The sequence below is a fragment of the Podarcis cretensis genome (assembly GCF_951804945.1).
Source record: "Podarcis cretensis genome assembly, chromosome: 13".
NCBI lineage: Eukaryota > Metazoa > Chordata > Lepidosauria > Squamata > Lacertidae > Podarcis > Podarcis cretensis.
In genome coordinates, this window is record NC_137182.1 from 50,005,484 (window position 1) to 50,032,335 (window position 26,852).

A 26,852-nucleotide genomic window follows, 5' to 3' on the forward strand; every position below is an offset into this window, starting at 1 on the left:
AGGGATTGATTGTTAAAACACTCTTGAGAAGCGTAGCTCTGTGATTATTCTTAGATTTGAACTTGGCTCTTAGCCCTTAATGGGCCAAACACATTGTGCATTTCTATATTAGCATTTCTTTGGGTCAATGAAAAGGAATGGCAAGCAAACTTTCCAGGAATGTGCAGAAATATCTCGGGAGTATTTAGATATTAATTCCCAAAAAAGAAATATAAATCACACTTTAATACAACATACTACTAAAAAGGAGGGGAAATTCCAGCATTTATTTTTTTCCAAAAAAATCTCTGGTGATTATTTTTAATAACAAAATAGTCATGAACAAATTGTGTGGGGACAAAAATAAAATAAAATAAATGTTTGAAAACTCCCAGCATTTTGAGTCCATTTCCACCCAGAAATGGGGGTTTTTATTGCTAAACGTTAAAAGGAATAACAGATTTAAAACAGCCTACAGGTCCCAGCAATGTATGTTATATTCCCCTCCCAAAGAATGGGTGTTTATTAATAATAGCAAAATAATAATAACAATAAAGTGAAACAATAAACAATATTAAAAACCCGCCCACAAACCCAAATGTATCGTTAAACACAGTTTAATTCCGTTTGGAGACCATTTGAAAACACAAGACCCAGAATTCAGACACGCCCTCCCCCACCCCCAATGGAAAATGGTCTGAATAGGAGAGAGTTTAGATACCTCGTTCCCGGCCTGCAGGATTTGGGGGTTCCGTCTCCCACCCCTATTCTGATTTCCCCACCCTGTTAATGCACTATTTTAAACTTTCTTTTTTCAAAAAAGGCATTTCTATAGAATAATTAAAAAATTACATATTCAACAAACAAACAAAATTAAACGTTTTCCCTAAGAAAGGAGGATAAGGCAGTTTGAGGCAGTTCTCTGGTGCAATAGGAATTTTTCTTCCACTCCTCCCCCCGCCCCCCCCGCCCCCGTTTTTGGAAATTGCTACTTTGCTTTGTTTGCTTTTTTTTAAGAATCCAGAATGGATTGGAAGTGACAACTGTAAACTTCATGCAGTTATAATCAGACATTGGAGTAAACATTTATGCAAAATCATTTGAACCGTGCTGACCACCTCCATCCCATTCCACACCTCCTCCTCCTCTACGTCCACCTCCAGACCGACCGCCACAACCACCCTTCCCTTTCCTCCTGCTCCCAAACCTGCCCCACTCTCTGTTGCATTCAGGGTACCAATGGCCAACTCCACCTCTGCTGTGTGTGAGACCTCCACTTTCCCAAGGTTTGGCCCTTTAAGATGCTTCCCCACCTCCAAAAGGTATGACCTGTCATGCCACGCCCCACATTTTAAACCCCGCCCCTTGTCTTCCACCAAGGGCCCTCCCTGTTGGGTCATCTACATAAGCGCTTCTATTGGTCGGCCATGGCTCCTCCCTCCTTTTCAAGCCACGCCCAATGGAATGATAAAAGAGTTCCCTTTTTGGAATGCCATGCTACATTGCCCCGCCCCAAAATTCTGCAGCTTCCCTATTTCATCTGCATAGCTCCGCCCACCACGAGGCTGAAACCTGCAACTCCCCTCCCATCACTCCTAATAGAGGGTACCTATCCTTCTGCCCATCGTTCAGTCCCATGTGACCCTGAAAGAAGGTTGAGGGCTGGGCGGCATTAACGACAGCAGATACTTGGGAGGGTCGCCGTGATAATTTAACCTCGATCCCACCCAAGGGAGATCGCGGGAGGGGGGGAAACTTTGGTGGGCGTTCACAGTGTGCCGTCTTATCCCCCTGCCTTGCAGGTTGGCAGGTCAAAGCGAAGTCTCCTTTTCCCGAGCGGAGGTCAAGGGGTGCACTGCGACGGGGGTCGGGCGGAGACCGAAACCAGCATGGGGGAAGGTGGTCCTCTTTTGCCTCCTCAAGTTACACTCATGATGAGCATGCTCAGCGCACCCGCTGGGGGTGGAAGGGATATGAAGAGACCAAGAAGGAGGAGAGGAGAGGAGAGGAAGGAGGGAGAACAGGACCAGGGGAAAGGATGCAGCAGGAGAAAATGGAAGTGGAGAAGAGGAGATCGGGACATGGCTTAAAGAAGCAGCACGCAAGGAGCAGTGGCAGAACGAAGGCAAGAAGAGGAACGCAGGGAGGACAAAATGGCGGCAGGGCAGCACCGGGGAAAGGAAGAGAAGGAAGAGTGTGGCGACTAGGGCAGAAGGGTTCACGAAAGAAGCACCGGAGGAGAGATGGTGGCCAAGGCGAGGGAGACAGGAGTGCCCTGGCGCTCCCAGCCCAGCGAGGCAGCTCGCCTTGTCACACCTTGTCCAGCAGGGAACGCTGGCAATACAGCAACCGTTTGGGCGTGCCGTAGCGCTTGAAGATGAACAGGGCGATCCCTAGAGCAAAGATGGTGAGCAGGAGGAGGATGGGCAACACCACAGCGGCTGCGTTCACCTCCCCTGCTTCCGCATTGTCCACTTCGATGATGATGACCTCCTCGCCGTCTTCCTGGCGGTCGCCGCCCGAGCTGCATCCCATCCAGTCTCGGAGCACAGACTTGGGGTACCCTGGCTCCACCTTCAGCTTCTCGTTGTTGAACTTCCAGTAGCGGTCTCCCTTGTAAAAGTAGGTGAAAACTATACGGGGGAGGAATAGGGGGTGGTCAAGAAACAGGGAAGAAAATGAGAGTCAATTATAACAGCAAAGGAAAAAAAATATCCAAGAGCAATAAAATTCGAGATGGGTTTTGTGAAATTCTGAATCCCACTTTTAAATTGTAAACCCATCTGAGGCAGGGATGTAGGATCTGTCTGGTGGCTACTTCAAGGTTAATTTTCAGTTTCAAGTTGAGGACCTTGCAAAGCACGTTTCATTTTGTGCGCATATTTGGAATTTAAGTGATATCTGCCTGTGTTTTGCAGATTAAGTTTTGGAATCCGAATTCCATTTTCTGCCCCCCATTTTGAGTACATATGGAGAATCTGTGGCCCAAATGATCATTTCAGACCTTCCCTTTGGATTTTGACACCAATGTGCTAATTATAAAGGCATGTGTAAATTATAAAAGCAAGACTTTTTGTGAGAAAAATGGTATTCCACACTGAGTAGTTTCATTATTCTGAAAGCAAAATGTTTTCTATCTGAATCTTCACTTTCATTTCACGTTAGGAATTCGTAAAAATAACCTTTGGTTCCAGATCAACAAGTTTTTACGGCTGGGTTTCAATTCAAGCTATAATCACTTTTTAAGGCATTTTACATTTCATTGTAGCAAAATGGCTTCCTGATCAGAGTTGGGAAGGGTAAAGCTTCCTTTTTAAAAAAATCACATAATGAAAAATTCATGTTTTAATAAACGATTACCAGCTGCAACCCGCTGAATCATTTTAGGAACACAACATTAACTCCACAATGGCGGTCAACGGTATCGCACCAGCCATCTTTCATGAAGGCTCAAACGATTATTAGTCATTAAAACGGGACGCCTTTTGAATGGCTGAGTGTGCAGGGGGTTGATTTTCACACTAGAAGCACCTGGCAGGCATTCTTTGCATAATCTATGCATTGCATTTCTTCAGGAGATTCCTGCGGCTGAGGCCAGGCTACCCTCTGCCAGGATCAGGGGACAGGGCAGGCACTGCAACGGTGAGGAGACGCAATATTGGACAAGGGCTGGGCCTACTCCCATTGAAATCCCTCTCTCAGCCCTGATCCTCACTGGGTGACCCTTAGGCCAGCCCATGTCTCTCAGCCTCATCAGCCTCACAAGGATCGTTGTGAAGGGAAACGGTGCACTCCCTTCATAATAAACAATGAATGCATAACAATGTCCTAGAGTGAAGCAATTCAGCTTTTTCTGCATAGCTGCAATATGGTGGCTGCTGATTAAGCTCCCTGCTACAATGGCTCCAGCTATTAGGTATCAAATCCTGACCATATCTGCACACCACCATCCAATTTTATTTGTGTGCATCCTGCTCACTCTTTCTTGGTCACAGAATGCTGGCAGCTGCTTCTTACATAAGTCAGTATCAGGTGGGCTGCATCCTCCCTAGCTTTGCATTAGAAAGTGGAGCCTTTTCATCACCCCCTTTTCCAATAGTCCCCCCTCCGCTCCCCCTTTCTCACCCTCATCGCTGCCCATAAAAGCCCCCCGGAGCGACTCAGGGATCCCTTCCCAGACAGAAATGTGTTTGGGGTAGCCGGGCTCGACCGTCCGGCTCTCTTCGTTGAAGCGGTAATATCTGAAGAATGAAAAAGAACGCCGTGTTAGAAAAGACTGCAGAGCAGAAAGAGAAAAGTAATTGCTTCCCTCTTTGTAGCAAAACCCCCTGACGGGATGAGCAAGAAAGCTGCAGCAGCCGTGATCAAACCTCCCTCTGGTGGCCAGACAATGACTTAAATTGGAATTCAAGATTGCATGATGTGGCTAAGAGGGCCTTTAGAAAGGGTTAGACCAAGGGTGGAAAACTCCCACCAGCCCTTTCAGCAAGCATGGCCAGTGCGCAGAAAATTGCAGTCTAAGAATATCTGGAATATCTCGTGCCTGCAGTTGTTGGATCTTTGGTGTCAATGAGCAAGACACCTCTTGAGGATCTGCCGGTAAAACGTCTGCAGTGTGCAGCCCAAGCTAAATTTACTCAGAAGAACATCCCACTGCCTTGACTTGGGACTTTTTGCCCTGGGCAGTATTCTGAGGTCTGCAGGGCTACTAACTTGCACACAGCAAACTGGCAACCATAGCTGAAAAAGAGCTAAACATTTAGGTTTAATAAGGAACCAGAAACAATTCTATGTTGGCCTATCTCTCAAGGTGATCACGCAAAGCAGAGATTCTGAGAGCAGGTACAGCGTTCAGGATCCTGATAATCTCAGTTGCTGTTCTTTTGAAATAAAAGCCAATCTCTTCGCCCTCAAGGATGGGAAGACAGGCTTGGAAATGTGCAGGTGTTGACTGGTGAAATTACAGAACCCAGAAGGGAAGGACGAGGAAGATTCCTAGTTAGCTGGGGGAGCAGAACTTGCTTCCGTGCCCTGATCTTCAGCTCTTTGCCTCCCCCCTGCAACTCACAGTAGCATATTGTTTGGAAGGGCTATAGCTTGGTAGTACAGCATCTGACTTGCATCAATCTCTGGCAAATCCAAGCAGGGCTGCCTGAAACCTTAGAGAGCTGTTGTCAGTCAGTGAAGACAGTTCTGAACAAGATGGGCCCCCAATGGCCTAACTCAGTACTATGTCAACTTCCCATCCTCCTGTGTTCATTTGCTTACACAAGCAGCCTGTTCTAGGGCTCAGGGCGTGTTGCAAAGCTTCCCAAAAATTATGCACGGAAAACAAAAAGGACTGCGTCCCCTGCCAACTCACAAAAAGGGTCTCACAATTACCACTCGCTTCCCCCAGAGATTTGGCTGGCAACCTGCTTCGCTCTGAGAAACTGCAGCAATTTCCCTCCACTCTGCCCAGGGAAGCTGCCATTGCATGGCAACCCTCCCTCCACATGGCCTCCTGGACACAGCAATGAGATTCAGACACTCATGCACAGAATGCTTCGAAAGACCACGATGGATAGGGGTGGGACCACTAAGCAAAGGGGCTGGGCTGTGAGACTTCCAACCTCTTCCAACTCTGTTTTGGTCCCAAGGAGCCAGAGCAGATGTACGCAGGCAGAGTTTTGGGCCCAGGCTTGACACAGGTGTCCTGTGGCGCTGTGGAGGGCCACTGGAAGCTGACTGGAGAGGGATCCCAAGGTTGCCACCAGCCTGTCTCGCCTGCCGAGCAGGGAGGTGGAGCCTGAATGTGGGTCCAGGGACATGCGAGATGGTGAACTGTGCCCAGGCAGGGCAAAGCCACAGAGATTTCTGCAGCAGTCTGACGTGCAAATTACCCTTCTGACCTGGGTGAGGGACAAAGGACTCATTGAACCACCCAGTGGTTTCTTCCCTCAAAACAGCCGGCACTCATTACCCAAATCCTCCCGCATTTTCATCTGACAAACAAATGACTTAAAGCTGACTTCCGGGTTGGCGCCATCGCCGAATGGCGGACTCCCTCCGAGCTCCGGAGGGAGCCTGCTCGGCAGGGGCTGGGTTCTACCGCGCCGGCGACGCGGGGACCCTCAAAAACCATGGGCGCTGAAACCCATGGGCATGGTGACTCAGCTGGCACCGTTTGCGTCCCCCCCGACCCGCGAAGGAGCCTTTTTAAAGGCTGCGGAGCGGGTGACGGGGGGGGGGTTTGCTTTGAGTCCTCCGCTTCCCCTGCCGAGCGAAGCCGCATGCCATTCGACGGAGAGCGCTGACTTCTTCCATTGAAAATTTGGACTTTAAAAGAATAACCCGTGAGTAATTGGAACTTGGATTAAAAAAGGGGAAAAATTCCTTTTAAATTCGTAGCGAGCGGGGGAGGTGCAAAAAGGAAGTCAGCCTCCCCCCTGTTGTAGAGGAGCTAAAGCAAAGGATTTGACAACTAAGATCGAGCGCAACCTTTTTTTGATAAAATTATTAACTTCGCGATGGAAAATTACAAGACTGGGCTGGAGGAGAAAAGTGGAATGTGAATTAAAAGGCAACCCCCCCCCCCCCGAAACCCCGGGAGCGATCCGTAAGAGCGCCGGGAGAGGAGAAATAGAGGTTTTGACAGCTGTCAAAGGAGCTGTCAAAGCGAAAGAACAAAAAGAGAACTTTGTTACGAGGACTTTGCTGGTCACATTTGTTACAAATTGGATATAAATTGTTTAAAACAAGGAATAATAAGTTACTTTGACTGTTGGGTGTGATCGGGAAGGAAACTGAGTTACTATAATCCCTCTAGAGGAGCTGTGGGACATTACAAGTATTGTTGGCATCGAATTTGAATAGGACTTTTTATCTCCTGGGAAACTGCAGAAATGGAACACTATTTTGTCTACAGAGGTCTACACACTAAAGAAGACAATAGATTTATCTATTGAAGAATGGAAGGGACTTGACGTAATGTTTTGTTCTTGAATAACAAAGCCTCTGCAGAGGAATTAGAAGCTTTTTGGAATTAGAACGTTTGTGCAGGAGAGCAGGGAAAAAAAAAGAGGAGGAGAGAGAACAACAAGAACAACAAGAATAACAAGAACTGGACAAAGTTGGAAGATAGACTCCTTCCAAGATTGGACATGTGAAATCAAAGATGACCAAAAGACGGCAAAGACTAATAAAAAGACGGCAAAGCGGACTGGTGAAGGACTGTGGTTTAGATGTGGGAGCTCCAGGATGACAGTAGATATTGACGGACATTGGGAACGCAACCGGGAAAGGGGGGAGGGAAATTTGGAATCCAAAGGGTGTTAAATTACATTTTATTCTTTTTTCTATTTTTCTGTTTATTTCAATCTGTATTGTATATTAAAGAGGGGAACTCGTGGAAGGGAACAGGTCGATTTTAGGGGATGGGAAAATATTTTTTAAATTGGGTCAATGATAAATAATTTTAAAATTTGGGGTAAGAATTTGTTGAATCTATTTGAAAGAATTGGAATACAAGAGGGGGAGGGGAGGGGAAGTCCTGGAAAGATGCTAATGAAAATTAGGTTTTAAATTTGGATGTTTTTCTTTTTTTGTTATATTTGAAAATCTTTAATAAATATTATTAAAAACAAAACAAAAACAAATGACTTAAAGCTGAAACGATTTCAACCATTTGCTGGATAAGAAGTCTGATTTGCTGGGTGCGAAATGTGAGCCGCTTTAGTGGACCACAACAGCTTATCGGTAACTCACTTGTCTCCCCGGAAGAAGTAGGTTTTCCCACTCGGCATCCAGAAAAGAGCGGCGTCGATCCGGTCTGTGGGAAGCCCTCTGCCCAGCTCCTTGATGTGCTTCGGGTAGCCGGGTTCCAAGGTGGCCTCGTTGAAGACCCAATGCTTGTCCCCTGAAAGAAGGAAGGCCACCCGATTTCCCAAGATGCACCAGCAGCCTTAACCATGTCTAGCATTCCCTAGACAGAGGACCAAACTTCCACCCCCATCAAACACCACCAAGAATTATGGGGTGGGGCTCTGACTTGCAGGCCAAATTTAGCCCGGCACAGGTCCCAATTTGGCCTGCAAGGCTGTTTTCCCATGCAAGAGACTTTGGCAGGACAGCTGCACAGCCCACCTCAGCAATTAAAATGTATATAAATCACAGTAATAATAATAATAAAATTTTGGGAAAGGGGGAATAATATATTTAGTTATGTAACGTACTGGCATCCCACACCGAGGAACACCTTGCTGCCTTCAAAAGCAAAAGAGTTAATAACAGTCCACCAACCTTTAAAAAATACGAATTTGCCATCTTTCCTCTCATAGGCTGTGTTGATTGTTGAGGGGAGACCAACCCAGAACTGGCCGATAGGGAGAGGGTGCCCGTCCATCACACGGTTATTCCGGACTCGCCAAAACCATTTGTCCTGGAAAGCAGCGAGTTTCCAAACATGTCAAATGATGTAAAACAGTGTTTAAATTGCCCTGCATACTTAGATCAATGGGTCCAATGCATGAGGATATTGATGCTAATGGATGTTGCAATAATAGCTGGTGCTTGCACGCTTTTGCAATTCCACAGTCAGGCTGGGTTTGGGCTGACACTGGTTACTAATGAAAGTTGATGTTGGGTACTGGTTTCTACATTCTGACTATTAAATTTAAAAAACCATTTTCCACCCTTAAGGTTAAACAGACAAGCTTGAAAATACATAGCAAATATTAAACCTGTGTTTGTGGAGATTCCACTGAGAATGTCAGTAGCTATCAAGGGAATGGGCACTAGAGGCCTACATACACCTTAGTCTGCAACCATGACTAATAGAGGCTTAATAAATTACGCAAAATAAGCAGATTTGCTAAATCTCCGTATTTCATATACAGGTTGCAGAGTTCAGGGTTCCCCCCCCCCCAAAAAAAAAATCTTGTCGCATAATGATGAATCTATCTCTTTTATGTAGCAAACATAAACCCAGATAATAGCATTTTCAGAGATGGCTCCAAAGCAGGGCTATCGCCCTTCCTACAAACTCATAACCACCTCCCCTCTCTGCTTTGCCCTCCCCACAGCCTAAAGCTCTGATTATGCTCCCCGCACTGGGCTAACCTTGAAGACAAACATCTCGCCCCTTAGCACAGCAATGGTGTCAAATCTCCCATCACAGATGTTGGGGCCGTACGTTGGGTTCTTGGGCGGCCGGTCTGGGACTCGGGGCTTCATAGTGGTTCGAGGGATAGACGGAGGTTTACTGGGGTGGCCAATTTCAGTTCCTGGAGACAAGGATGGAAAGGGTTAATAATCTCAAACCTTTGGGCGCAGGGTTAGACTCAGCTTTGTGTGCGAATAAAACATGCAATGAAAGTTCTAAGAAGTCAGGGTTACAGCGAAGAACTGGGGTGATTTTAGTTTAGCCTGAAATTTCCACCTTTTTTGAGGAATTATGAGCCATAACGACCTAAAATCAAACCTCCATGTTCAAGGGCACTATTCCGTCAATTACAAAATGGCAGGGGGCAAACAACAGAGATGAATGACTCCGTCGTGCTCTGGAGCATAACCCTGTTCCAAAGGAGGCAGCTAGTTGTCAGTGTAAAGTCAGAAAATCAGCTGAGTGGAACTGGAAGCAGAAGCCTGAAAGCAGGCCAGGAAAACATGGCCGACATTCCCTTGAGGCTCTCTCTTAATTGGCCATGCTAAGGGAACAATTGACATGTGAGAGTGATATAAGAGTAGAAATGGAATCAGGCCAAGGAGTCAGAAGTCACAACAGAAGTTAAGAGGGGTCATACCATACAATTGCTGTATGCCACGCCGGTCATCTTCTGGCAACTCAAAGTTATCCGTTTCCATCCATTGGTAGAAGGGGGCCATGATGGCGGACGGGTCGTTCGAGTGCTCCAAACCCAGAGCGTGGCCCAGTTCGTGCACCGCAACCAAGAAAATGTCATTTCCTACGAGGAGGGAAGAAACGATTTACCAGTGTCCTTTGCAAATGGTTTACCAGAGTCAACCATCCCCTCAAGATGAAGGACACCAAATGGTTCAAGGAGTGCGAAAATCTTGGCCAACACTACTTGGGTCAAGGATAGCTGGACACGGGGCCATTCCTTCACGGATATCGGTTCTAATTGAACAAAGGCTGCACTCAGGAGAAAATAAGGAATTGGATACAGGGGCTTTCCTTCCTAAGAAGTCCTTCTGCTTTTGTCTACAACTCACTTCATTATGAGATTTGGGGAACTAGAAAAAGGAAGTGATGTTCTGGCTGGTCCCGAGCCGATGAGGAGAGATGGGTTCCTTCTTCTCGCCAATTGTTACTCATAGTGACTCATTCCCACGCAAGGGTTCGTCAGTCACGTCTGCCACCATCTACGCTTCTTCTTCCTGACATTTTATCCCCCCCCCCCAAAGTCCTTCCAGCACCTTAAACTTCCACTCACCACTAAGGTCATCACTGCGGGACGTCCAGGGCTCCGCAGCGTCGAAGTGAGTGTCGCCACCGATGTGGGGCCCAGGGAAGTAAGCGTGGGCCAAGAAGCCTCCTTCGCCATCGAAGGGGGTGCTGTCGCCATGGAAGCCTTCGGCGAAGAAGATCATGATGTCAGCCTGCGGCTGGCGGCCCTCGCGCACGTCCGAGTAGGAAACCTCGCGGAAGCGCAGTGGCGTTACAGACTGCCACACGCTGAAGGCACGTCGGATTGCGGTGAAAGTGGCATGCTCGCCTACCTTGGGTGTGTAGTTCTGGATGCTGGAACGGAAGCAGAAGTTGAAATCCCAAGGGTTTTGGAAAGGCCCGTCCTGATACCTCAACCATCTCAGGCATGTAGGCCTCTGAACCTGCGCTGCTTCCACAAAGGGATCACTTAGACATCCGTCTCAGGATCCCTAGATGCCTCCTAATGAATCATCCCTGTCCAATCAGCTTCAGATTTCCTTTTGTCCCGCTAAAATGACCTTCCAAGCTCTCCCTCCTTTCTCAGTCATGAACCCCATTTAGCTGCTTCCCCCTCTTAACATGCAGGACAATGGTGCCAAAAGCTTGTTATGACTTCTGCCCTTCCTCTGACAGCTACTTTGGAAAACTTTCAGGGAAAGCACTGAAAAATAGGGTGGGAGAAATCTGCTCTGTTGCCTGGAAACCTGAGAATCTGTAGTGCAAAACGTGTTGGCTTATTCGGGCCGTCAGATTTCTTCCTATCTGAAGTGTTTAGTTTGTGAAAATGATGTTTGCTGGAATACATGTGGGGCACTCAAAAATGAAGCTGGAGAGCAAGAAATTGAGAGTGGGCCTTGAGGAGTCAGACTATGGCCTTCCATGTAGCTCCCAGGTCTTTCTCAAGAGGCCACTACGCTGCCTTTTTACTCATGCTTTTTGTCTCATTGTCTCATTTCCTAAAAGTTTCCCCCTTTGATTTCAACATCAGGACGACACGAAATGTGTATAAAAATACCCCCATATCTGCATTTTCTTCCGGTAACAAGTCAGAATTCTGCCCCCCGTAATTCTATATCGCCTGTCTTTCTTCTGACAGAGCCATCCCCACAGCTAATTCTCCTTTCCCACAGATCAGCCCTTCGACTCCCTGCCCCACGCCGTCTCCTCTGCCAACCTCACCAAAAAGTAAGATCGTAGTGTGACCACTTCAGCCCTTGGATGGCGTAGCGCCTGCGCCGGACATTGGCCTTGATCTCCGCTCCAAATTTATCTGGGACACCACAGCGGGGCCTCTTCATAGCCCTGGAAAAAGGAAGACGCATTTAAGGTTCCAGCTGCCCTTGAGAAACACATTTCTATCTCACCAAAGTCTCTGTAGGTCAACCTCCCCATGTTAGCCATGCGGACAACCTGCCCGGGCCCAGCAACTTGTCATGAGGTCCGTCTCTCTTCATGCGCCACCTCTGAGAGAGGGGGACAATGTGGGAAAAGCTTTTTCAATGATCACTCCCCGACTGTGGAATTGTGGAAAGCCTGGCACCACCACTGCCAGCTTTCAGTTGCCAGGCTAAGTCATTCCTGTTTACCCTTGGTTCCTTCTTGGAATCATACTACTGCATGATTTCCGGCCTGTCTGTGGTGTTAATCATTTAGTAGGCTGGGGTAGCATGTGTCCTTCGTATAGGGTCAGTATTGTTGGAGGAGCGCTTTCAGCAAAAAAATAATAATTGTATTTTATTGACGCATTTGCTTTTAAAAGTTCGAAGTGTTTGCATATTTTATGGACTGCTTTGAGACTTACTTTTTAGAAAGCATGATATAAACTGTGATTGATGATGCCTTGACATCTGGCCAGCATTTACCGCTGCTTCTGTCGGAATAGTTATTTACATTCTAGCCGTTTTGAAACTAGTGGGGGTTGGTGCGTATCGGGACAGGTAGAATGGAAGACATGGGGACGCAACATCAGGTAAAGTCAGAGCCAATGGAAGACAGAGCCAGCTCATTCTAGTTCTGTCTGCCATTCTTCTCCCTGCTGGGTCCTAGAAAGGCAACACTGAGACTAAGGGGGAGGAAGCCGACACGGTACTTCCACCTTTGGGTGGGCTGTAGACAGGAAAGCAGGCAGGTGGGGCAGTGGAGTATTTGTACCTACGGGACCGCCTCTCCTGGTATGCCCAGTGGAGGACCTTAAGGTCCACAAATGACAACACTTTGGAGGTCCCAAGCCACAAGGAGGTTAGATTGGTCTCAACTAGGGCCAGGGCCTTTTCAGTACTGGCCCCAACTTGCTGGGATGCTCTGTCACAAGAGACCAGGGCCCTACGGGATTTGACATCTTTCCGCAGGGCCTGCAAGGCGGAGCTGTTCCACCTGGCCTTTGGTTTGGACTCAGTCTGACCCTCATGTTTCCCTCCTCTTATGGTTTTGATTTACAGGCTACTACTAAAATGAGGCTGCATTTTAAATTGTATTTTAACCTGTATTTTAATTAACGGTTTTTTCTTTTTCTATTATGTCTTATTGTAGTTTTATTGGTGTTAGCCACCCTGAGCCCGGTTCTGGCCGGGGAGGGTGGGGTATAAATAAAAAAATTAATAACAATAATAATAAGCCAGCCTCTGCCGCTTGAAACTACAGATGGAGAACGATTCAAGATGATGATGCTGTGATCATATACGATGCCCACTGCTATGAAGACCAAGGGAAGCAAGACTCCTAAGGAGGCAAAGCCCTGCCTCTGCTCTCTGATTGCATTGATATTATTTATTATTATTTTTAAATTTGTATACCACCCTTCAACCGTAGATCTCAGGGGCAGTTCACAACATAGAAATACAAGAGGTGGCATCATAGACTGAGGGAGCTAAGCCAGTAGCCGCCGGCCCGTAACTCAGACAACCGATTCTGGGTCTTATTGAGAGCAGTAGGCAGGTGGCGACAGCTCCATTAGATAGAAGATTGCATGAGGTAACTTTTTGGTGGATTGGGCCCCCATGGATTCATGCGGGGGGGGGGGGTATCGTTCCGGGCTTCTGCTTCAGGAGCCATAGTGTTATGGGAGAGTAGCACAAAGTTTTGCATGCAAGAATAGGACCTAGGAGACCAGGTTTCGAACCCCTACTCAGCTGCCTGGGTGGACCTGAGGCCTATCGCAGTCTCTCTGCGTAACCTGCTTCACAGGGTTGTTGTGTGAGGAGGGGCTGCTGCCTGAAACAACGGCGGCATACGCATGCCAACTTGTTTCTCCAGCACTGTCGTTTGCCAGGGTGCACACTAAGTCATTCTTTGCCAGTTCCACACAGTTCCCTCTCCCTTCCTCCACACCCACAATTCTGACTTCCTCTCCCCTAGCATAAGAAGCCTTTCTGGGATGCTTTTGGCACAGGGATAAGGAAACCAGTAGCCCCACCCCACCAAAGTTGTTGGACTCCAAGCCCCATCATCCCTGATTAACCCTCTCGCCCAGCCCTTTCCCGTATCATCACTAAGCCAGAACAGACAAGCAAATAACATGTTTTAAAGGGTTTCTCTTGCCCCACTCTTCCTTTTGGCAAAGGATCTCCAAACCAGCTTTCCACAGCTCTGGATGCCTTGGACTACAAATCCCATCATCCAGCGTGTGCATGGAGTTCTTACACTGGTTTATCAGCTTTATACAGGCCAAGGGGTGCCAATTTGCGGCCAGTCACCTAGCTCTATATGCCAAACATGGTGGAGATGTGCGAGACTTTTCCCTTTCCCAATCTTTGTTGACCAAGGCAGAGAAGACACCAGGCCTGCCACCTTCAGCTTGGCCATAGCTTGCTGGGCTGGCAGTGGCAAGGCTGGCAAAAGCGAGACAAGGCCGGTTACAGGAAGTGCACATCTCTGCTTGTAGGCAGGAGACGTCCATGCCAGGACTCAAGATGGAGCCTGGCTGAGGCTTTGCAGGGGAGGAGAGCAGAGGGCAGTCCTGGCATACGTCAACAGGCGTGGCAAATAAAATTGCTCTTTCGGCTGGAGTTTGCAATTATGTGACAGGCAAGTGCTAGCCCTAGACTAAACTGGGTTGGGGGGAGCTTAGAAAGAGGGAGCAGAGAGGGGATGGAGAGGGGAAAGGTAAACACTCATAAAAAAAATGTTAATTAAATCTTTTGCTAGCTTATAGTTTAGGAACCACTTAATGTGCTTTAAAGGACGGTGTTGCACATTGCAGTTGGCAACTACGCACTGCCACCACGAAAGATGAGCCCCCACCCCACAGAGAGAGAGTTCATAATCAAGGGGGGCAGAAGTACATACATTTGCCCCCCCCCCCACTGCAAAATTTGTAGATCTGGCACTAGAAGACCCACCATTTCCCACCCGGAAGCTGCTTCTGAGTCCTGTTTAAAATTCTCCTCCTCCTCCTCTGTTCTTTGTACCCTCGCCAAGCTCTTGTGGTGTGGAGTTCCACTGGTCAGCCCTAACTCCACCAGACACTGCTTGCTCTGTATGCAATACTAGGGCCACCCCTGGAACAGGATGCCGCTCAGCCGTTCTGCCTGCTTGCCAGCGCTGGGAACTGGAAGCCAGCCACCCAGCCACAACCACAGTCCCAGCCTTTCTCTCAGTTACATCATGGCCCTTTTAGGTGGTTTCATAATATCGTGTTCCCACCACCAGCGTTTTGAGAAATGCCATGCGGCATTTTGGAAAAACTGCCCGTAGGCCTTCAAGTTTGGATAGGAGAAGTTTTCTGAATGCAGGAAGCACCTCGCAAGGGACAAATCTCAGCTCCTGGACTGGTAGTCTTGCCTGTCCTGAGTTCGAGATTTATCATCTACGAGGTAGCTCCTTGAATTCAGTAGAGCTTTATCAAGGCTGGGTCTCACCAAGCATGTACCCCGAATGAGAAAGGCCCTCACAGTTCTCAATTCTCCTCTTTACCCAACTTAGGCCGGCAGGCAACCAAGGGACACAGTTGCCGACCACACGCTCATTTCAAAATGGCTGAAGCAGGTCAGTGAAGGTCGCCATGATAGCACCTGTGAGAACTATACCCCATTTGCTTGCTTGATGCTTGGTTTCAGTACTTAAGGAGACAATTCCCCTCTGATACTGTTTCCCAGTAAAGCAAAACAGCTTTGTTTATGTACCCCCACCCCATGACTAAAAGACCCCACGTACCAAAAGCACTGAAGTTGCCACAGCACCTCAGTGAACCATGCAAATACAATTTTTTGGATTGCATGGTTTGCAACAATAATTATTACTACTTACTGCTACACCTTAAAACTGGGGTCCCAAATGGTTTGGGGTCCCAAATGGTTTGGGGCCTGGGGCACATTTGGAACCCCAAAAACTGTTGTAAGGGAGCCTCAAAAGCATGCACTTCCCATAAGAAAAATTGGCAATGCTCAGAAACCCCTCGAGAAAGAAAAGAAGGCAAAACAGCTAGAAACACCCCAAAATGAATGAAAACACAGACAAAAAAAAGCAGGCAGCAGCCTTCTCTAGAAACATGCAACCTCCCAGCCAAACAAACCCCCACGCCACCCAAAATAAAGTTAAAAAATTAAATTATTGGGAGGGAGAAGAGCGTTATTGCCTTCAAAAGGGCATGGGTCTAAAAGAGATTTTTAAAGAGGGTCTTCTCTTGTGGGTAGGGGAGAAGCAAAGTTCCCAAGGCTTTTAGCGGTGAAAACAGAGAAGAGTAGCCACTGGATTTTGAAAGGGGGAATTCGTCACACCAAGGGCCATGGTGGCAGAGCCTGAGCACTGCAACGCAGGCGTCCGCGAGGCTCCCTGCCTGACACCCTGGAGAGCTGCTGCCAGCCAGTGTAGCCAATGCTGAACTGGGTGGACCCAGGAAGGAAGTGAGCAGCAGGAGGAGGAGGAGGGAACTCACTTCATGGTCTCGGAGTCCGCCGTGCCCGTCACCTGAAGGCCGTAGAACCGCTGCATGGCCGAAATGGCGGCCGTGAGCGACTGTGGGGAGCGCTGAGTGTGCGTCCGAAGGTCTCCGGGGGGCAGGTAGCCATACTGCTGCAGCCAGGCCTGGGGGGAGAAAGGAGAAGGGTGTGAGAAGCACAGATGTCAGGAAGGACAAGCAGTGGTCGAAATTCCCCAGGCACGTTTTGCTTATTTATTGCATTTATATCCCAACTTTTTCTCCAAGGAGTATATGGTTAACCCCCCTCCTCAGTTAATCCTGACAACAACCTTGTGAGGTAGATTAAGGGGCTGTGAGTGGCCCAGTGACCTTCATGGCCAAGTGGGGATTTGAACCCCAATCTCCCAGTTCCTAGCCTGACACTCTTAATGGCTCCAGCCCACTGGCTTCCCGGAGCCCTTCTGCAATGGGGCACCTCTATAAATTAAGTAGGTAAATAAAACATGGGGAAAGCCAAATGTCATTTAGAAAAGGATCTGAAATATTTTCTTTGAAGCTTGAACCTGTTTTATTCTGGGTTGTTTTATTTGATGTTTCAATGAGTTGGAAACCAATTTTTGAGATTGTTTCTTTAAAATATTAAGCAGTATAGAAATGAAATGAATAATAATCACAATGACGACAACAATAAATTCTACCGCAAAAAAGGCGCCTAGACATTGCATTGCTGTGACCAGGTTTAAGGTGCCATTTGGCGATTAGCTTATATATCTCGAGTTTGGTCACAAGCGCACTTGTGAAGCCGGAATCACTGCAAAGGGTGCACAGCCCAAAAAAATGCAGAATGGAAGACTGAGCCACGGCAAATTGTTTCAGGATTTTTTCTTTCCTCTGTCCATTTCTACCTATAGGCTTCATTCTCACTAAGATGGTCAACCCTGTGTCTGGACTGTGCCACCTCAATCTGCCGGGGGGGGGGGCTCAGCCGATTTAAAACAAAAGCCCTTCAGGCAGAAGATGAGCACAGCAAAGAATATCAGAGCAGCCGCCTCTCTGATGTGCTGATATTTTATGCAGGGGGATTATTTTCATATGGACAGGCGTTTGGGCCTACGTGCCCACCCCTTCGACCATCTGAAGTGGTACAGGCCAGTCTTGGCTCACCGCTTTGGTGAGAGCTCGGCCACAGAATCATAGGGTTCGAAGGAACCAGACACAGATAGAGGCCAACCCCTGGCCTCAGAACAAGGTTTTCCACAAATCCCAGCCCTTCTCCTGCTAGCTCCGCTCGCCGCATGCAGGCACGCTCTGGATAGCTCAAGAAAAACAAAATAGCTGGCTGCCAGGAGTGACGGTGGATCAAACAAACTGGGCTGGGGAGCCTGTGGCCTTCAAGACCTTTTGCAGGACTACATCTCCCATCATCCTTAGCCATTGGCCACACTGGATGGGGTTGATGGGAGTTGGAGTGCAGCAATGTCCAGAGGGTCAAAAAAGTTCAGGACCCTCTATAAATTACAAATCCATTTACAAAGGACTTGGAGAATGGGGCACGGGGCTCCCCACTATTGGTATTCTGTGCTTCTTCTATCCCAGTTGCCCCTTCAGATGTTGCCCACTGGTCATGGTCATTGGGGATGATGGGAATTGTAGTCTATCAACACCCAGAGGGCCACATGTCCCCCGCCCCTGATCTATGTCCATATACTGTCAGCTCAGCCATACTATCCATGGCAAAGACTCACCGCCCAATAATTGCTGGTATCAATCCCACTCAGTGCTTCTGTCTTTCAGCATATTCCCGTCTCTGTCCTTCCCACACTCCTCCCTACATATCAATCCATTTGTGTGCTCTCTGTTGCCTGCTTTGAGGTAGGGCATCTTGTATAAAGGACACCCCTCAACTATCAACCTTCCCCTCCACATACACCTATCCACCTACATAATCAATTTGTGGTTTCGTTTTTACAATCCAGCGGAATATCAAATTTATGAACTAAACAAATAAAGTTCACAGTGCATTCCTTCTGTTCCCATATATATCATGGGGTATCATATATATCATGGGGTTTATCATGGGGTATGAGGACCTGTTTAGTCCTTTGGATGCCGTCGGACTCCAACTCCCATCAGCATGGTCAATAGCCAGGGATCATGGGAGCTGTAGTCCAACAACACCTGACTGGCCCCAGCATCCTCAGTCCTGATCTACTGACTCCATCTTTCTTTCCTTTCTCTGTCCATCCACTTTTCCTCCCCAATCGCTGCCCATCCACCGACTCATTCCCATACATTCAACTCATCTTTCTGTCCGTCTGCCAATCTGTTAAAAGTATGCTGTGAGCCCAAAGCACCTACTGATTCAGGAGCTGACACATTGTGCCTCTGCGTGATCGCCTTGCCCTCCTTCCCATCATTCTTCACTGGATGAAAGGCAATAGCGACGAACAGGGCATGATAAATTCATTCCATTGCTCCCAATACAAAGAACCACCTGATCTCAAGAGCAGTCATACCCAGAACAGTGACTCATACAAAGGCACAACAGGGGAGGAATATTAAATATATTTTGAAAATTAAAGGAGTACACTTTGGGAAGTCGTGTAAGAGGGTTGGAAGTTTGGGAAACCCTGAAATACTCCAAAATAACACCTTCTCCTTATTCTGCCTGTCCGTCTGCACCAGCTTTCCCCTTCAGCTCAGCCAGTACAGCAGGAGACTCTTAAAATTATGGGTTTGAGCCCCACACGGGACAAAAGATTCCTGCATTCCAGTGGGTTGGACCTTGGGGTCCCTTCGAACTCTACAATTCTGCGATGACTGTGGCTGGTGCTAAGGGGAACTTATCCCACACTCTGCCCCCTGCCCAGTTCAGTCAGGGGAACATCAAATGCAACCTTAAGTTCCACGAATTTCAGTGGGATTTATTAAGTGCTTCCTTCACTTATCAGTTGCTTTGTGTGTCAGCTCCTGCCAGGCACACAGGCCTTGTGGCTGTCTCAGTTCCTCCCCCCTCACCACCCCACTGCTCCCCTTCCATTGATCTTTACAGTGAATCACTCTGTCTGCAGCCATTTTCAGGCATGGTGACCCTTGGTAAAGCAGGCTGGGCAAGGCTCTCCTCAGATCTAAGACGCCTGGGATCAGATCTTCAGATGCTGGTCTCTGCAACGCTTTTGGGGAGCTGCTCTTGTGGCGAGACTGGAATTGAGCAGCATGAAAAGAACAGAGCAGGAAGAAGAAGAAGGGGAAGGGGGGGTCATCTCTACAAGGAACTGTGCTTCAGGATTGACACTCATTATAGATCATCTCCTTGCGTAACATCAGGTGATTCAAAAGGGATGTTGCTCAGAGGGAGAAACCCAAGAAACAAGCAGCAAATGAATTATGGTGGGGAAGACAAGAGAGAAGAGCTGGGGAAAGGAGAAGAGTTAACCCTTTGTGATGCGATAGGTTTTGCAAGGGCGATTCTCCCACCTCTGCAAAACGCAACTGCATTTAACAGGGCCTCCTAGCCTGCCAATCCATTTCCCGACAGCAGCCAACCCCAAAAGAACGTCCTGAGACGTAAGCATGGCAGGTCTTTCCTGATATCTATCCCTAGAGCCTGTTCTTTACTCAGAAGTAGACTGCCCCTGCACATGGAAGTGTCATTTAGCTACAGAGAGAAATGTTTCTCCCTCTCTTGGAAGAGAGAACTCAGGGGCACCGCGTGAAAAATCCACTGAGAGGACAGACAGTGCAACTTGCAAATTTTTCAGCAGTGAGGTATGGCAATGGCCAGCTTGGCTTGGAGGGCATCAGAGGGGCAGTCATCCACATTCCCAGAGGGAAAGAGAGGTCTGTCTGTGATTATTGGCCTTGACAAATGAAATACTGTAGAACCTCCAGGCCTAGTAACAGTGTACCTCTCTCAATGCCAGTTGCTGGAAGGACACAAATACAGGAGAGGGCTATTCTTGTTTACACACACTGCTCAAGTTTCCTGGCCACCCCTAGAAAGAGGATGCTGGATGAGATCAACTCTTGGCCTGATCCAGCAGCGCTCTTCTTCTATTCTGGTGTTCCTATCATGGCTGGTAGCCATTGGCAGCCCTGTCCTTGGAACACCCTAATTTTGGCTTTTCATACAGTGGATGATACAACACAGCTGCTGCCCCTCTTTCTGCAAGTTTTATTTTTAATAGCTGTCAAACAATCCAAGAGGGGTTTTTTTTTTTAGCTGATTAATCACCTACCTTTTAACCAATTCATCAGCTGATTAAAGCCCACTGGGGAGAGTTATTAGGTTGTTGTTTTTATTTTGATTATATATTTTGTGGTTTTATATTTTGATTTTGTTCTGTGAACCGCCCTGAGACCTCCTGGTATAAGGAGGTATAAAAATTCAATACATAATAATAATAACAACACAACACAACTGACCCGGCTTAGCCATGGTTTAGTGCGAATGCACAAACATGCAGGTTTCCTGGATAGCAGATTGTGACCACTTCTCCTCCTGCACTGCTGTTTGCTAAGACATGGTTTGGCTTAGCATGCTGTCTGAACATGGCCTTTTGAGATGCAACCAAGGTTTGTTCTATGGTTTTACCATTCATGGATAAACCACAAGATCAGACATAACACCTTGCCAAACCATAGCTTCACTCACAACAGCAGCAGCTGGGCCAGAGAAGGAACAAAACAGCCACAACCTAGGAATCTGTTTGCTCTTTCCCACTTAAACAATGGTTTGGGGCTTAGTGCTTTGGGTACACTGAGCCAGTGAGATGTACTTTGAAGTAAACACACACACGACTCCACTAAGTTTTAAGAAACATAGAAACTTAGGTTGGTTTGACAGCTGTGGCCTTTCTTGAATAGCAGTAGTCTGGCCACCCTGATCTCTAGCACCCTCCAGCTTGGACTACTACAATGTGCTATGCATGGGGCTGCCCTTGAATACAGTTCAGAACCTTCCCCTAATACAGAATTCACCTGCTAGCAATCTACATGGTTTATCTAGAGACATACGACATCAACTCTGAAGGAACTACGCTGGCTCCCTATTCAGCAGATATGATACGCCACCTTCAAATATCTCAAGGTCTGTTACCTGGAAACGGGGACAGGCTTGTTTTCTCCTGCTCTGGAGGGTAGGATTTGAACCAATGACTTGCCATATGTCATGGATGCTTTAGATGAGATTCCTGCTTTGCAGGGAGTTGGACTGGATGACCCTCAGGGTCCCTTCCAACTCTACAATTCTATGATTCTACCACAGAGACCAGTTCAAGGCAATGTTGCCCTAAATCAACCTTCACCAACATGGCGCTTGCGCTCTCCATCACCCTTTAGCCCCAGCCAGCATGACGATGGGAACTGAACTCCAAAACACTTGGGAGGACACAAAGTTAGCGATGTTTGCTGTATAAGAGCCTGGGGCTCAAATATCTGCAGGAGTGCCTCCTCTTGTGCCAAGTTGCTTGAGCTCTTAACATCACCAGAGGAGATGCTTTTGCTTCCACAAAAGAAGAAGAATACTATGCATGCACAATCTTATATGTGCTTACTCAAAATTAAGGTGGTGTAGTGGTTAGAGCGTTGGACTAGGGCCTGGGAGACCAGGGTTCGAATCCCCTCTCAGTCTTGGAGCTCATTAGGTGACTTTGGTCCAGTCACTGTCTCTTAGCCTAAAGTACCTCCTAGTATAAAATGAGGAAGGTGAAAAACCATGCTACCTTGAGGAAAGGTGTGGTATAAATCTAATAAATAATCAAAACAAGTATTTGATGGCTCGCTCCTAGTAAGTGTGCTTAGACTTGCAGCCTAAACCATTTCCTGATATATTTGGCCTTACTTATGAGAGTTAAGTCAAGTAAGTGGGCACAGGGAAATGGGGACTTTAGGGTCAAAGTGAGCAGCAATGTATACATTTCAGACTCTCTATATAAAGGCCTTGTGTGCGTGTTTTTTTCCAGAAACACACCCCCTTAAGGCAAAGATTTAAAAAAAGAACTTGGAGCAGGCCCAGGTGATGATGTCAAGGAGCCTGACAAATTTCGACACCCTCGGGCGTTGCCAATTATTTTCTTGCCTTCCTATCCGTCCATGACGTTCCCCCCCCCAATTTCCCTTGCTCTACTCGCCAACGTTGGGTATAAAAAAAGACCCCGTGCCCCCGCTTTTTTCCGCTTGCTCTCCCTTCGCACTCCCTCTTGCCTCCCTTCCCTCGCTTCGGGATGGAGCGGTCCCTAAAAAAAGTCACCGTGTCTCATCCCTGAAGTCTCAAAAATATCCCTTGGAAGAGAAAGAGACACAAACAACCCACAGACCATGCAGCCTTTGGGTACAGTAACCGTCCTGCCCTCCTCCTTCGTTTCATCCTAGGCCAGAGCCTTGCGTAGAGTGAATTCCCCAGCCATCCCGGGCCTTCGCTCTTGTCCGAGCAAACTTGCAAACTTCCTCGAGGGTTCAGACAAGGCCCTCTTTTGTCTCGTCCCTCCCCACATCCTCATTCCTGGCATTCAGACCCGAGTAGCTTAAGGTCACAGCCGCCAACCCCCTTTCAGAGCTGGTACCGCCACTTCCCTGAACTGTTCTTTCCTCTACCTTCCTATGCTGGGTCCATTTCCTTTTCTTCTTGTTATTATTTTTTTTCCAATTGTAAAATTGGCTGAGAACACCCACATGAAAAGCTGCCCTTTTCCTGCCTGGGTTCTTTCCCCATATTCCTCTCTCTCTCTCTCTCTGCATTCATTTTTTCTTCCAAACTTATCACAACAATTAGGTTACAAGGTAAAAAACACCCTTCCAGTTGCATCTTCTGCCAGTGGATGTCCACCACCATCATTCTAGCCCTCATTGATCCCCAAGTCCTTCACAGCTCTTTCTTCCAAACCAGCCACCAAGGCCACAGACTTCTTTGTTCCTCTGAGGACATTTCAGGACTTGATTCGGGTTCTTCCCCCTTAACATAAAATATTCCCAGCTACCACAAAAAGTGTGTGTGTGTGTGTTTCGGCAGCAAAAGTTGCTTGGATCGGCAATAAAAGCAAGGAACAAAAAGAAGAAGAGAAAGAAAGGAACTGTAACAATAACAGACACGCCGTCAAAAGCCAAGGAAAAGTTGGAAGGAGACCATGGTGGTTTGTTTGGGGTTTTTTTTTTCCTTCAAGGATTGCGTAACTGAGAGCAGTGTGATCAAGAAAGAGGGAAGGAAGATGGAAGAATGATGGATGGGGAGCCTGAGATATGTATGGCTAATTGGAGAAATATGGATGAGAGATGTTCAATGGGTGACTGAGAGATGGCAGACTAAGAAGTAGATAAGATTAGATGATTGATGGGCAGGTGGAAGCTTTTTTTAAAGGGAGTTGAAAGTGGTTTGAGACAGACTTCACTCTCTCTGGTGTATACACATAATTCTTTTGTCTGGCTGAGTGAGGCAAAAAAAAGAAAGAAAAGGGATGATGAGTGTGACCACCACAAGTAACAATCCATCTTTCAAGCTCCCTTCAAAACAGTGGATGGAGAGAGAGATATAAGCGGACAAGCAGACAGATAGATATGGGAAGATAGGGAGGGAGTTTGAGTTTGAGTGGGCACAGGAAAAGGGTCACAATGAAAGAGGGAATTATCTGCTTGTTGAGAATGGTGAAGGCTCAGAAGCAAGGAATGAATTGTGACTTAACATTACTTGATTTATAAAGGAGCAGGGAGCCAGTTCAAATAACAGAAAGGAAGGAAGAGATTACATGACAATCTGATGGACTGTTGCAAGCTGCCTCGAGGGTGTCTGGGTGGAAATGGTGGTGTGTGAACCCAGTACATAAATGCAAATAAATAAAACTTTAAAAGTACATAAACAAAGGGGTAGGGAAGGGAAGGGAACAGGCAAGCTGGATTTCCATCCACTTTAGGGGAGTTTAAGCTGCAATATTTCTCCAAAAGGGAAGAGAAAAGGTTGTGAAAGAGAATAAAGGCCTTAAAACGAAAGGATTTTGGTAGACATCAATTTGGGGGGGGGGGGGCAGAAGGCATGAAAGTGTTTAAGCTGACGGGCAAAATCAAGGAAGAAAGGGAGCTTGCATCAAAGGGACAGCCGTCCAAAACTGGAACACGAAAGCGCTGGGAAGTGAGGGAATGGGGAAGGTTGGCAAAAGAACGAATGGAACAGAAAATGCCTTGGCATAGAAAACACCATCTCTCCGTCCAGCTGCAGAACACATCCAAGAAAAGAGGGGAGGGGGTGAACACAAAGGATGGTAAAAGAAAAAGCAAGGGAGGAGTAGATGGAAAGAACAGCTGGAGAAGGAATGTGAATAAAAGAATAGGAGCAAAGGTGATGGGAAGTTTGGCAGAAGGGAGATACAGGAAGGAAAATTCAGAACGTGCCTGACTCCTGAAAGGGCGTCTCAAGAAGAAGAAAAGGGGGGGAAATCAGGAGTGATTGGGAAAGGCCATACTGACCACCAGGGAAGGGTGGATGGATGTCAGAAGCTTCCTAAAGAAGGAGTGCTGGGAAGGCAGAACACATACAAAGGAATTTGCAAAAAGGAAGGCAGAAATATTAAACTGCAAACAGCAATCAAGCAAAGGGGGGAAATCAATATATAAGCCCAGTCAATGGGAAGAGGTGAAGGCTCTGTCATTGGAGAGATGGACGAATCCTGTTTAGATGGAGGTTGATATATAAGTGGAGAATAATGTGTGCCAAGCTGAAAGCGAATGAGTGTGGCAGAGGCCGAGGGAAAGAGAGAGCAAAGGAGAGAGACAGGGAATGGAGCCATCTCTGCAGCAGACAAGTGGAGACAAGAACATCGAAGAATGGAGCATTTAAGAGAACTTAGCAGGAGGGGAAGGCACAGAAGGAAGGAATGAGAAACCTGGGCTGGCAGAGGAGTGCAGAATGCAAACGAGGGAGAGAGAGAGAGGTGAGAGAAGAGTGAAACAAGGGGGAAGTCTACTGCGGGAGCAAGAGAATGAGAGAGCGAGGCAGAGGGCAGGAAGAAGGGAGTGCGAAAGCCAGCAAGTGAAGGGGTGGAAATAAGGGCGAGATCTTCTCCAATGGGTCTCATTCATAGCAAAAAATAATAATAATGAAGGTTCCCCGGAACAAAAGCGCACCAAGCGGGAACGTGGAGGAATGAACTGTCCGGTAAGGAAAAGAAAAGGAGGGGGGGGAAACGTAAGGGAGGAGGAAAGCAGAGAGCAAAGGAGTGGGGAAGGCAGGCGGGTGGAGGGATGCAAGGGAAGGAACGGAGAAGCAGGTCGGGCAAAGGAAAGCCTGGGAGATTAAGGGAGAAAGAGGAGGGAGGCACGGAGGAAAGCCGGGCAGGAGGAGCTGGCATTACCTCCCTCGATTTTGCAGGAGGACACTCACCTCGGGGCTGAAGCGGGAGGTGGAGGATCCGCGGGGCAGGAGGGCGCTCAAGGCCACGGCGAGGGGCAGCAGCCGGAGGAGGGCGAGCCACGGACACATGTTGCTTCTCCCCCCGAGTGTGGCGCTCTGTGGCGATCCCACTCACCCGAAAGCCTTTTTTTTTCTCTCCCCCTCTCCCTTTCTCCCGTCGTGCAAAAAAGAAAAAAGTTGCTGGTGTCGAGTTTCTCTGCCCCTCCCTCTCTCTCCTCTCCCCTCCTCGCGCTGCTTTCCCTCGCTCCCTCCTTCCGCCCCGTCTCTCCCCCTCGCCCAAAGTGGAGACGTGGTCGGGCGCGGGGTCTGGCTCCAATTAGAGGGTTGCGAGGAGGATGGAGAGAGAGAGAGAGAGAGAGAGAGAGAGAGAGAGAGAGAGAGAGAGAGACTCCCCTCGGAGGGGAGAAGATGGGAGGAGGGAGGGAGGAGGAAAAGAAAGACAGGGAGCCTCCAGTCTTGCAGCAAAGCCTATTGAGCTCAACTTCTGAGCAGAGGATCTCTGCACATGCATGCTCTTTCCCACTTCTACTACCTCTCTTTTCCCATCCCCTGTTCTTCCCTCTGCGCCGAACTTTAACGCTGTTAAAGTTTGGGGCAGCAACTTAATGTGACTGCAGCGACTTCTATTGCATGCCTATGCCGCCTTTCCACCCAGGAGCTCAAGGCGGCATGCATACATGGTTTGCTCCATAGCTGTCAACGTTTCCCATTTTTAAAGGGAAATTCCCTTATTCCGAATAGGATTCCTCGCAAGAAAAGGGAAAAATTGACAGCTATGGTTCGCTCCCGCTGTCACCGTTGCCTGCTCACAACAATCCTAAAAGGTAGGTTAGGCAGTGAGAGAGCGAGGTTGAACCAAAGTCACTTCCTGAGGCTCATGGCGGAGTGGGGACTGAACCCGGGCCCAGTGCTGGATTTATGTATAAGCTATAGTTTAGGGCCTCGCTCTCTTAGGGCCCCCCCAAAAAAATTAAAGAAAATAAATACTTGATGTACATTTCCAAAATATAAGATAAAAAACAAAATAAAACCTACATACAGCAACAGTGTTTTGTGTTGTGTAGGCTCCTATTTTGTTATGTGCAAATGGCTTTGATACCTATTAGGTCCATCAATTACCATATAGCATATATTCAGCACAAAAAACAGTGGCAATTTGTTGTCGACAAAGGACAGTTGGATATATAAAG

At 47.6% G+C, this 26,852-nt stretch overlaps 1 protein-coding gene across 1 annotated transcript; it reads right to left on the reverse strand.

Moving 5' to 3' along the window:
* Positions 1-237: 237 nt before the first annotated feature.
* MMP14 (matrix metallopeptidase 14) lies at positions 238-25,984 on the reverse strand. The gene is made up of 10 exons (XM_079951932.1): positions 25,633-25,984; positions 16,281-16,429; positions 11,588-11,710; positions 10,413-10,720; positions 9,762-9,923; positions 9,079-9,242; positions 8,260-8,398; positions 7,726-7,876; positions 4,105-4,220; positions 238-2,612 (listed from the first exon to the last, which is right to left on the reverse strand). The coding sequence occupies exons 1-10, from the start codon at positions 25,729-25,731 to the stop codon at positions 2,290-2,292; spliced, it is 1,734 nt and encodes a 577-aa protein (XP_079808058.1). The 5' UTR covers positions 25,732-25,984; the 3' UTR covers positions 238-2,289.
* Between the last annotated feature and the right edge of the window lie 868 nt (positions 25,985-26,852).

Bases quoted from the DNA above. Each gene is read 5' to 3' on its own strand.
- MMP14 (XM_079951932.1), bottom strand. From the start codon at position 25,731: ATGTGTCCGTGGCTCGCCCTCCTCCGGCTGCTGCCCCTCGCCGTGGCC. The intron at 7,877-8,259 runs GTTGGTGGACTG...TCCTTCTTTCAG, and splicing joins CAAATTCGTATTTTTTAAAG to GGGACAAGCATTGGGTCTTC. The intron at 4,221-7,725 runs GTGAGTTACCGA...TTCATTCTTCAG, and splicing joins TACTTCTTCCGGGGAGACAA to ATATTACCGCTTCAACGAAG.